The 12422-nt window shown below is 43.3% G+C and overlaps 1 protein-coding gene across 4 annotated transcripts in view; it reads left to right on the plus strand.

Annotated features, from left to right (window-relative positions):
* LOC147799324 (GRIP1-associated protein 1-like) overlaps positions 1 to 12134 on the plus strand; it is a 40962-nt gene extending 28828 nt beyond the window's left edge. For all 4 annotated transcript variants that reach the window (XM_087135896.1, XM_087135894.1, XM_087135895.1 and 1 more), the window contains 12 exons: positions 190 to 294; positions 843 to 884; positions 1030 to 1143; positions 1984 to 2061; positions 2523 to 2618; positions 2954 to 3010; positions 3867 to 4027; positions 4517 to 4577; positions 5010 to 5114; positions 5914 to 6010; positions 6211 to 6386; positions 7135 to 12134. In XM_087135896.1, coding sequence (XP_086992022.1) covers positions 190 to 294; positions 843 to 884; positions 1030 to 1143; positions 1984 to 2061; positions 2523 to 2618; positions 2954 to 3010; positions 3867 to 4027; positions 4517 to 4577; positions 5010 to 5114; positions 5914 to 6010; positions 6211 to 6386; positions 7135 to 7317 — 1275 coding nt within the window. In that variant the 3' untranslated portion in view covers positions 7318 to 12134. The remainder of the gene's footprint in view (positions 1 to 189; positions 295 to 842; positions 885 to 1029; positions 1144 to 1983; positions 2062 to 2522; positions 2619 to 2953; positions 3011 to 3866; positions 4028 to 4516; positions 4578 to 5009; positions 5115 to 5913; positions 6011 to 6210; positions 6387 to 7134) is intronic.
* The last annotated feature ends 288 nt before the right edge of the window (positions 12135 to 12422 follow it).

Below are 12422 nucleotides of genomic sequence, written 5' to 3' on the forward strand. Positions count from 1 at the left end.
ATTTGCACTCAACAAATGCTGCGAAAGTTTGGCAGCGTTCTTGCCAAGTTGCATGGAACGGGAAATAAATTCGGATTCCCACTGGAAGTTGTATTTCCTCGACCGGTATGCTGTGCATACCTTTACCTAATAAACCAATATTTTTGATTTAATTTTCAGGGGTTCATCTTTTTATTTATTTTTTTTTAGAGTGCAGAGAAACGAAAGACGATGCTGGACGACCTTGCCATCCAGACGCAGACTATTAAACAGCAGCACGAGAACGAAATGGCGCGAGCCACCGAAGCACACGTGGTACGTGTACGGTAGTGAAGCCTGCTCAACAGGAAATGGGTCTTGTGGTTTTTGAAAAATACAAGCATTGCCTATTCACCCCCCCCCCCATTTATGTAAATCCCCTGCTGAATTTGTTAGATTTGATTGTATTAAGGTGGCATTATTGTGTGTGTTGTTTTGACAAATAAGAATTCAGGTTCAAAAAGTCACAGAAATTGGTGATGACACAGGCCTAAATTTGAAGTTAGGCATCATTCACCCTCATTTACATGGGTTTTGGACAGCGTTTATAATCACGTTCAATGAGAGTCACAGATCAGCCTCTCATCAAGTCACAAGTCCAGCCACCACTAACTGGGGACAGAAAGTAACAAAGGATTGTCTTTGTGGCTGTTCATTTGGAAAGCCCTTGATTTGAATGGAGTGATACACGGTGGACCTGTGATGTCACGTGACGGGCTTGACTACGACGCTAGTATTTGAAGACCTCATCCTTAAACCTGTGACTAAACTGATTGACCGAAGCAAGCATTTGTTTGTTTGTTTGTTGTATCTGTCCCTGACAGAATGAGCGTGACATCTTGAGGCAGCAGCTGCAGGAGCAGACGGTGAGTCCATGTACCGTAGTTCACATCTGTTGTGGTGCAACATCTATCAATTCTTTCAACCCCCCCTCCTAATGAACAAATAAATAGAAACAGCAGATTTTCTTTTCCCTGACTCGTGGAATTTGGATTTTTTTTTTTTTAACAGAAACTGCGTAAGGAGCTTGAACCGTTGAGGGACCAACTGGTTGTGAGCGAGGAGAAGGTGCAATCGTTAGAGAACACCAAAGGGTGGTTTGAAAGAAGGCTAGCCGAGGTGGAGGTAAATGTCCAGCATTTGTGTCTTGAACCCCAACGCTGGCTTCATGCATCCCCGAACTATTGCCAGGAATACCCCAATCCGTTCCGAATAAAAATTCTTGAAGTCGTCGGGAGAAATTAGCACCGATTCGCTGCTGGATGGAATAACTCAAGAATGAAACAAGAATAATCAAGATCTTTGTGTAAATTGGAAGCCTGAGCCAAAGCCAGATGATCATCGGGAGAAGATTTTTCTTCAAGAGCTTCCTGTGCAGAAGGTGTCTCTTGCTGTCCATTGTCTTGAACGTGACGGGGGGGTTGTGTGAAGGAAGCCGGTGCCAACACTTTGTCAACTTTAGAAAAACAAAGATATTGGAAAAGGATGTTCGTGAGAAATTTAGGGCCGGGGGGAGGACAAGAGGATATTGGGGATTGAGGGACTGTCAATAAATGGTGCGTTAGAACTGAATTTCATCTTCAAGTCTATTGGTGTTAATTTCTATTTGAAAAAAAACAAACTAATTGTGCATTTCAAAACGGTGTGTGTGTCGTCAGAGTAATGGGCACACCACACCTTTCTCTGTTGGGAAGAAAATCAAGAAGAAACACGATTAACTCTTTTGTACATTGGTGCATTAGTAGTCTCTAACCCCAGCCACCAATCCTGCTTTCCCCACCCTCAGTCATATACGAACTGAACTCCTTGTCTACCTAATCATATCCCTCGGGGGCATGTAAGGGTTCATTCGCTTGCCGCCATGCTTGTCATTCATAGCCTCAGTTTTTGTTTAATACCAGTTCCTTGTCAGCTGATGCTTGAACGGTAGCTGATTGGTTGCGTTTGATGTGACTTGTTTTCCAGGAAGAACTCCAGAAAACCAAAGAGTCTCATCGAGAGGAGGTACAAGAGCTGAGGGACCAACACAGTACTGTGATACAGGTATGCCCGGTGGGACCCTGCGCCGTGCGGCAAGAGCCCAGCGCAGTTGTTACAGTTGAATCTAACAGCTTATTTCAAACACTTGCCAGATACCCAGTGGAATGCTGTTTGAAATGCCATTCACTGAGCTGCACCATTGGCTAATTTACACCTTGCAGAGGGAGGCACCCTCGAGTCCAAACTCGGCCTTAGTCTGTATCGCTCAGACGTGGAGTGTGTGAATGGTCAAAGTGACCCCTGACCCCTATGGTCATTAGGGTCCATCCGTCACATAGTAGATCTGGTGATTGCTACAGGAGTGATTTTAGTTACTCTTTGCCTTGAAAAAAGTAACCCCTGAGATGAAAGGTCAGCATCTCCACATCAAGCAGTGGCTGTGCTGGAATTATGTTGGCTGCGGCTTGCGGTGCTTTAGTACGCCTATGGCATTATTATGGGGGTGTTTGATTTGCATTTGTCAGGAGATGAAAGAAGAAGAGACCAAGAAGTCAGCAGAGTTGAGTCAGTCCCAGGAGCAGATTGAGAAATTACAGAAGGATATTGACCTACTCAAACAAGTGAGTTTGATCGTTCGTCACTAAGAGCGTCAGTTTTCTATTGCTATAATCTCTTTTTCTAAGCTTGAAATTAAATCAACTTTACAATTTTGTATCGTTAATTTGGACATTTTTGGATAGGAACAATGCACTTTGAAGCTGTAATTCCTGGCTGGTCATGAAAGTCATCACTGAATGTTAAACCACTGTTTATTACTTTCCGTCAAGACAGGCATTCGTTCAACGCCACTCACTTGAAAGTAACCACAGAATCCAGTGGTTTTGGGTATTCTGATTGCATTGCTGTTCGAGGGAGGGAATGAATTATTGGTTTACCGTTGTTCACCTTTGTCCAGGATGCCAAAGACAGCGTGGAGGAGCGGAAACTGGGCGAAAAGAAAGGATACACAATGGCGAGTCAAAGCTTTCCAGTTCTTTTGTCTTAAAAGACAAAAAAGGCATTTAACCGTTAAAAACTTCAGCTGGGTGCACTTCTGGATTGAGAAAAGTTTGAAGTTCTGAACCCTGTTTTGAGTAGTCGATGAGCCACTGGGTCTGTTTTTGAATACGGGAATTGTTTTAACTTTAATTGGAAAACATACCGAAGGTTTCAGTGACATGTAATGCATATGCAAGTCAAAGAAATAGCTAACAAAATGACTTTACAGGATTTAATTTTCATCCCTGTGAACATCATGCCATCTAACCTTCAAGTTGTCACACAGTGAGACCAGTAACCTGTGTTTGGGGCATTCTTTGTAGTGAGGCAATAGTTTTCTGGTCTTTGCAAAATCTTGAACCAAGCAGACAAAATGAATCACAAGTTGCTAGAGCCACATTTGAGTTAGAGTTTTTTCAAAGAACTTTATGCACTGTCCATGAGTAGGAACCAGAGGTTGTAGCAAGTCAATTTTTCCAAGTCAAGTCAAGTCACAAGTCATATTTTGCAAGTAAGTCCAAGTCAAATCACATGTGGAAAAACTGATAGTTACAGGTCAAGTAAGGAGTTTCAAAAATGGCGTCTCGAGTCCGACTCGAGTCCAAGTCAAGTGACTCAAGTCTACAACGCCGGTAGGAACCTCTATATATTTTTCACTCACATGTTGCCCTTTTTCATCATGGTACCAAAGTTCGGGACACACCAATACAGAGCTCAGTTCGGTGTTTCTAAATTTACACAAAAGTGGCCTTAAGATTCATGTTGCAGGAGACAGTCAAGACCTTTGCACTCATCATTTGCTCCCTCTTCTCTCCCTCCCCTCCCCCCAGGTGAAGGACTTGAAGAGGCAGCTGAGACAGGAGCGGAAGCGCGGCGACAAGCTGCAGGAGAGGCTGCAGGAGCTACTGACCTCTGGCAGCCAGGGACGGGCCGGCATCGAGGAGCTCTTCCAAGACATCAGCGACGAGGACAGGCAGAAACACGACAGCAGGTACGGGGGCTGCTGGGCCGGAGACAGCCGCTTGGTTACTTTTTTTTTTTCCTCAGTCCTCAAAACGCGGTGTCACTAAATTGCCGTTACGGGTTCAGATCAATGAAATCTGCTCGTAACCCACCGCTCTTTTACAGGGCAAATGCCGTTCACAAAATACTGAGGACGACAGTTACCGGCATTAAGGGTTACTTCCTGTCATTGTTGACGCATGTGCTTGCAGTGCACATGTGTCATACGCATGCAGAAGTGTGAACCTGTGTTATTGTCCAAATGAACTCTATCCAATGAGTGCTGGACAAAGCTTACGTCAGTCATTTGCCCGTCCCAGCACCCAGTAAGGATGGTGGGTACAAGCAAAATCCACCTTAAACCAACCAAAGCATCGTGGGAAAAGGTTTGACAAGATAGGACTCCTTTTCATACTGATCATGCACCGATCACAAATCACTGTCGCTATGTCCTTCATCTCTCCTTGTCCCCCTGCAGTAGCGTGTCGTCATGGAGCACGAGCGGTCAGATAGTGAAGGACACTGCAGAAAATGCACCTGTGAGTAACCCCAACTTAGCAAGTACATGAATTATGAGGCCCTTTGTTATGTTTATTTTATTTGCATTAGAAATGACCAACTGAGTACTCTTTTTTTCGTATGATGAAGGTCTGGATCATGATGAAAATGGAGACCACATGGGTGAAAAATACTAATATCCACTCTCTGAAATGTCTTCAACGCAAAAGTGGCCATGGTGACTTGCGACCCATGTGGTCTGGTTGGGTCACAACTGTTGATGTGAATTATGCTTGTAACCTGTTTTTGCTCTGTGTATTTTTGTCATGTTGTGCAAATTTCTGTTCCCAGAAGCTCCATTAAACTGGCTCCTTGTAAAAGGGGGACAGATATTCTACCCCTTTTTCATTGTCAAAACTGGAAAAAATGATACCTTTCTGACCTTATGGCATGCTCTTCTAATGCATCCACAGTCACCGAACGGTTCCATGATGTCGGCAGCCCTGAGCGAGGAGACGACAGAGCTGATCAGTCGAATGACGGAACTGCAGACAGCCAACTGGGCCCTGGAAGAAAAGGTTTGTGGAATGCTCTAAAATTTGACCCAGTCCTCCAGGACCAATGCCATCTGGCTGTGAATGAATATGATATAATTTTCTGATATTAGTGTGCAAAACATTGTCTAATGGATTTTAGTAGTTCAGTAGAAATTAAAGTTTTGCATCACAAGGGGTACTTTAATAGGACGTAGTTTTGGCCTGGTTAAGGTTAAAGCTTTCAACTGTACAAAGCGCTTTGCCGATAGCAAAGGTAGGCCTAATACAACTTGGAAAAAGGTGTGGTGACCCCAATTTCGCCCATGGTCCAGGCCACAAAACAATAAGCAGAAAAAAATGTCGGGAAAATAGTTCCCCCTCCCACCCCAAAATTTAATCACTGCCCGCAGGTTTACAAGGTGTGCAAGAAACTCAGCAATTAGTGAAGATTCCCGGTGTCGTCTGCAGACATTCATGTAAAGCAGGATTCGGCAGCATAACCAACAAACTCTCGGGAGGGATTGTTAGACCATTATCCCCCCCCCTCGTAGCAGGTACCCCTGGAAATTCAACAACATAAGGCTTTTTAATTGGACATTTCTGTGACTGTTGCATTCAAGTATCAATGGATTATATTATTGTTCACTGTTTACAGTGATTGAATGGAAGGTTTTCCGTTTGAAACCCCAAGGGCAACCCACCCAAGTAACTGTTTTACCGAAACAAGAAGATTTGAGATGTACCGAAAATCCTGGATCAAATTTTGTTGACGTCTCTTTAAGGCATCATTTCAAGTACTTAGATGCCATGTCTTTTGTCTTATCTTTATTTTTTTACCCAGGTTCGGCATTTGGAAGAGAGCAATGCCTGTATGGCGGACGATTTGCTGAAGAAGACAGCCATCATTGAAACCCATGTCATGGAGAGAAAGGTCATAGGTAGGGTCAGAGGTCAATCTGTCTGTTTTGATACCGTATCTGCAACCGTTGTGACTAGACTCGTGACAGGATTTGTGACGGACTCAGCCCTGGCAGTAATCAACTCCTGCTCCCGTTCCCCTCAGTTGCACCTCATTGCCAAACAGGAACAGAACGTTGCACATATGGAACTGTTTCTTTCTGTCTTTCTCCCGTGCAAGGTCCGACCAGACCTCAGGCACAGCCGGAGACCTCCAGGAAGGCTGGGCTGAAGAAAGTGATGGACTTTGTCAAGGGAGAGGACGGCAGCCAGGCCAGCAACAACCAGAGGGAGATGAACCAGAAGTTGCAGGTCATGCTGGAGGAGACGCTGACCAAGAACATGCACCTGCAGCAGGTGAGCACAAACTGGGGGGCGGGGTGAAAGGGGGATCACCCATCGGCAAGCGATTTGAGAACAGACCATCACCCAAGTGTCTACAGATTCATGTATTTTTGTCGTGTGTTGCCGATTTTTCACCCCCCCAAAAAAACATTTTTATGTTTACTGCCAGAAATATTTGAAATATACGGCATTATAACAAACATTCATAATCCTTGGCATTGCTTGACTGTCACAGTAAGCATGGCTGTGTCACCTGTTAATACTACCGGGCAAAGCGTCACACGACACATAAAAGTGGGGAGAAGCTAAGTGAATTGCGGCGCTTTCTGTCAAAATGTTACACGCTGGATTAAGTTACACGTTGTATAGGGTGAACCCTCCTATGCAAATGTGCATTCAGTAAAAGGTTACGGGATCAGTCAGAATCAGTCAAGTGATTGCCGTTAACAGTTTAGAGTTCTCCCTCTGAATAAAGCAGAGTTGACTGACTTTGACTATTGGAATAACTTGACATAGGTGTGCTTTTACTGTCGTTGATTGGTAAGCCAGCCTTGCCTAACAGTCGCTGGCTTTTGTCTGTTGATGGAATTTGACTGGTTCCCGTACCAACCACTATGATCTGACTGTTGGCGACTGGCTTGTGTATAAAGTGTGGCCGGCAGAAGTCTGAATTGTGGACTATCTGTGACAGTTACAACCGGAAGATTACCAACAGTGTTTCTTACCCAACTTTTGTTTTTTTGTCTCTGGAAATGACCAGGACATCCAGATGCTGTCGGAGGAGGTGGTGAGACTCAGCAAGCTGGCACCCCTGGCATCTTCAACGAGTCCGCTCCACCCCAGCCACCAGACGTGGACGGCGGGCGACATCACTTCGGCGGACGGGGGCTCCCCACCCTCCTCCCCTTCCGCCTTCGCGGGGGACCAGGCCGGCGCGCAGTGAAAATGGCGAGAGACTGCACATAGTTTTTACAGGTTTATTTATTACCTCCAGAGTTTGTTGATTTCTGCTGCTGTGTGTTGCCCTCACAGCTGTGGGCACAAGCAGTAAAGTGCCACTCAAACAAATCCAGTCAATCTATTTTGCAAAATCCCCGTTGTTGCTTACTTTTTGCTGTTGCATCTCTCGCTGTGCTCACGGTCTCTCCCATCGCATACAATTGTTTTCATGTCAGCGGTTCCTTCTGTACTTAATTACAAAAAAAGACTCATGATTACCAGGGCCTAGTTCCAAGTGATTGACTCGACTAGTCCAAGCAACCACCCAATATTTGGGTGATATTGGTTGAACCGCAGTAAATGACAGTCACATGAACTTGTTTTAAAGTGCTATTCACCCTGAGTCAGAGATAAATCATGGGACCTATTTTAAAGTATTCTTTGTATATCAGTACATGGATTTTTGCGTACACAGAATGATAATCAAAGTCGTTTAGTATCGTTTGCCCATTTGGCTTGCTGATTTGGTGCAGGAAAGTCCAATATCAAATCAGCGGTGGAGTTATATTTGTGTCTCAGCGGTACTTGCAGCCTCACACTGCATTGTCTGTAGGAGGTGAGGAAGGGTGGATTTCTCCCCGTGGCTTGCACAACTTGCCAAGACTGTGTTCTCCTTTGTATTAAGGGTAGTGACCTTAGACAACAAAACGGCGCTGTGCAGTCCTTCATACGTTGCTGAGTTAGGCAACCACCGGACGATTTTTGCCTGGTGCCCACTGCCTGGGTTTATTTTGTGCGTAGGTTACCGGAGGGAAGTCAACCAGTGGTCAAGAAATTTCCCTAATTGAAATGGCCCCAGCGATGTTCTCTATTGTCACGGTCTTCATGTAGAAGCACTAAAGGGAACTTTTTGTTACCAAGCAATGGTCACCCTTAGGAATCACACACATGTGCATCCAAGTGTGATTTGCCTGCACCTGGGGACCCCCTATTGTTCCTCTTTTGTTTGTACTCTAACTTTTTTAGAAGACCACCCATATGCTTTGTTCACAGTTGTCAATTGGAGACCCTCTGTCAATGGGGGACCTTATTGTCCTCTATTGTTCAGGGTCCCCAATTGAATGCAGAAACAAACTCATATACACACAGTTTTACTTTACCAGAACAGAGCAATACGGGAACAAAAGATGTTGCCCTGCCCTCCTCAGTCAGGCTGTTGTCCTCAGTGGTAAATACCAGTACTTACTGTGGGAGTGTGTTATACTATGGGCACAACAGGACACAGAATATCATCTCTTCCATGGTATTGGCCCAAGTACAAGCCATTAACTGCAGTGGGACTGTACTCGCACATATATTCTTTAGCTAGATGCGTGCTTGCATTTGCCATATCATAACCCCCTATTGGTCAAAGAGGCATGTGACATGCACATACTACCTGTCCACAAGCCTCGTGCCACCCCAGGCCTCTCATAACGGCTGTCATATTACACCCTAGCAAAGCATGACTGTGCGTACTTGTCTTTGCATGTTCTGCGAGGACCACAACACAGTAGTTCTCCGAATGGGTAATGTCTTGGTGTGGGTGCATAAAAGTGCCAATAGCATGCTCTTGTGTCATCTTATGCTCTGAGTTGGTCACCGGTGAGGGAGTACTTGTCGCCCCTGGCTGAATATCGAAAAGATATCGGCTTAGAAAACCGACAAGTGCTTTGAGGGCGTACACTGTTTGACCTGTGACTTAGATCAAAGTACTCTTCCGTTTCTTCAAAATTGTTAGTTACGGTTTCACTCTGATGCCTGATTTACACACTCAACGGACCCTTGTTCAGTTTTCAAGATTCAGAGTACTTTATACATGATGTTCCTTAATAGTTGTTGGTGTTGTACAGAGGTTTCTCTCTAAAAATTTAGCTCAGTTAGGGTTTTTTTGTTGGTACTTTTTTCCAGGAAGACTTGATTTAAAGTTCCAAATTACTCCCAATTTCACAAGAAAAGACATTGAGAAAATCATTCCTGAAATAATTTTCCTTTAAAATTGTGTTTTGTCTGTGTGCATTGCCAGTGTTTCATTTTTGTGTAATATTTAGTTATTGTGTGTGATAGACGTAACCCTGTGATGTGAGTTCTGAATGATATTCAGCTACCAGGCGAATTTTGACTGAACACTCGCTGTGATGCCACAGAAATTTTGTCTGTTGGAGATTATGAACTATGGTAGAAGAAACCAAATTTGCAATATATTATTTGTGTAGAAAGCAAAAAAAGACTACTTGTGTTAGTTGCATTACCTGCCTAGGATTCTGTGAAATAGTTTTCCCCATGAATACATCTTCAAGTGCGAGGGAAGTTCATGTTAACAGATTTAATTTTCGTCGGGAAAGGTTTTGTTCAAGAAATTATCATTTAAATCGTTCATTATGATAGGAAGAGTGGGAAATTTCTCCAAGACAGCTGACCACTCAACCAGCCTTGGGTCGTTGACTTTTAACATTTGAATAGTGTTTATCTTTTCTTCCGGTGGTCAAATGTTTGAATTCACTTGAGTAACATGTCAAGGGCCGATCAGCAACTCTGCAGGAAGATCCAAGTTTCAAAAGGACCATGAAAAATATTACAAATTATTTTTCATCACATTTCTTTCTATTTTTCGTTTTGAGAAATTGTTTTGCACAAGACATTCCTACAGGCTTGGTACATTGATTGTCATGGCATGTAGCCTGCTATCTTGCCTTCCAATGGCAGACGACCGTTTGTGAGCAGTAATATGTGACCCATTCCTAGTTGCGTATGTGTCAACCATAAGGCCATTACCTGTGAAAACAGAGTGAACCCTAGCCTGGTAACACAATCCAAAAAGGACCTTCGCCTCATCATCGGCATGTTCACCAGTATACAGTTTCTTTTATTTGCCGAGTCATTTGTTAATATGTTTTAGATAGTGAAATCTCATCTGGTAAAGTTACGTAACGGTAATCATTGTATTTAAATGATATTTCCACACTGCACCAGTACAGTACTCAATGGTATCATCTTAATGGTTACTATCAGCCAAAGGCAAGTTTTTTCGAGGTAACCAGCACCCCCTTTGTCATCTTTTTCCACAGTAACAGTCTGTTTGCACTTCAGGCAATATAGCAGGCAGCCGAGGGAAGTGCACGTGTTAAAGTTGCCTTCCTCATATGCACATTCTTTTTTTTTGTACTTAAGGAAACTTGGTAAAAATACTGATTTTTCTTACACTGTGAACTTTGAGCTGATGTTTTGTTCCTGGTTTCCTTGACTATTCCTCATCCTCGCCCTAACCCAGAAATTCCCCTAAAAGTGTTTTTCCAGGGTGGAGGTAAACCTTGTGTGGACCCGGCCGTGTCCACACAAGGTTTGCACAGCTTGAATTATGAGGACCTCCTTTGTTTACAGGTCCACACAAGGCATGTTAGGTTGGCACTTCCAATGCCATCCCTCCACGCTGACACTGGCACTTCCTGATGAAAGTGCAGCTGTGAAACCTGTGAGAGCCTTTCTCCCGATGCCAGATACTTTCAACCAAAAACATTTATGATGTTACGGTCGACAGTTTTTGGGGGCATTGGCACTCAGCCAAGTCTTATTCAGTGCACAAAAATAAGCATCCTTTGGTCTCTCTCTCAGTACTTGCTGTCTATTTACATTTTTCTTGACACATGTATTTTGATTGGGATATCATAAGAAGTCTTTTATAACAGTGGCAAATTAACGTGGATCTCTTTCCTGGCATCCTAGATTATTTTACAAGTCTTATCCTATCCTTGTATTTATATCCATCTGTGTATATATTGTATATGTACACCATTGGGGGTACAACCGGCTTTGCCAATGCTATTTGTGGGTTTTGCTTGATGAAATTAACAGTGGAAATTATATATTCATTAAGTCAGTACATATAATCAGGCCTCCATCTCCTGCACACATCACCCCAAGCCCACTTTCCCTGAGCGTGAAATTAATATATTTGGTTGAAAATGGCACAAAAGCAATTCTGAATTGATAGTCCTATTAGATATTCCCAAGTGTCAAGTTTATATTTCATATTACATAAATGAGTTATGGCTTGTTCATAAACTTTGGCTGTAATGGCGTACCGTGCCTGATGGCAGTGCACAGCTTGGACTCATTGCATCTGATCATGTTTCAATTTTCTTCACCTGTGAGGAAAATTAAAGGAGAGTTGGCTGTCATCATAAAGTTGGAGGTTTTCATTTTCCATACTTTTCAGACCAAAGGCCGTGTCATAGTACTGTATTTCATTCATTTCTTCTGAAAGTGGATGTTTTTCAAAGGCATACAAGAACCATGTTAGTCTTAGTTCAAGTCATCAGCAGCTCTTTACGACGCAACTTGCAGCCCGTACAATGTACAGTTGATCATGTGATATCTTGAGCTAAGACTAGGCTTTCTCACGCCTTTCTGCTTTTATTGTGTCTTGAAATGAGACTAGGCCTTCTTGCTTCTTTCTGCAAAAGGACAAACACGTGTTCACCAGTTATTGACTACTTGTGAAAATTCTTCATTTCCTCTCCCATGAAGAGATAATACAGTTGGCTGAGCGATATATTGAATAATGTTGTAGCGGTCAGCCAACTGGTCGCCTCCTAGTTAGGGTCTGATTAGAGCGAATGATCAGCAATAGCTTTGTGACAAATGCCACAGTACTTGCCTCTGTCTGTAATACTTTTAGTATTTAATTTATAATTTTTTTTCCTTCGATGTTATATTGGAAATGGGTGCAGATAATATGATCTGAGAAGAAAGTAATGTGATTAAAACTATTGGAATATTTAAGCTCCGTGAGCTATTTAAGTCCAGTTTGTTCAGCAATTTACATTTTGAAAGTAGGCCTAAGCCAAGTTTGTAAAGACCAAGGTATGGGGGGTGTTTTGTTAGGACCCTGCTATGAAACTAAGGAAAGGACCCAAAACTGTTTGGGAAATACAATGCAAGGCAATTTGGGGGGTCTGTTTCATTTCTCTCTCGCGTAAACACCCAGCGTGTAGCCCCCAAAAAAGCCTGAAATGGAAGGTTGCATGAAACAGATATTCCACATTCTTTACTCCCCCCCACCCCGGGAAA

Source organism: Acanthaster planci, linkage group LG04 (assembly GCF_054643075.1).
Source record: "Acanthaster planci isolate LZ-2023a linkage group LG04, COTS_SCS, whole genome shotgun sequence".
Taxonomy (NCBI): domain Eukaryota; kingdom Metazoa; phylum Echinodermata; class Asteroidea; order Valvatida; family Acanthasteridae; genus Acanthaster; species Acanthaster planci.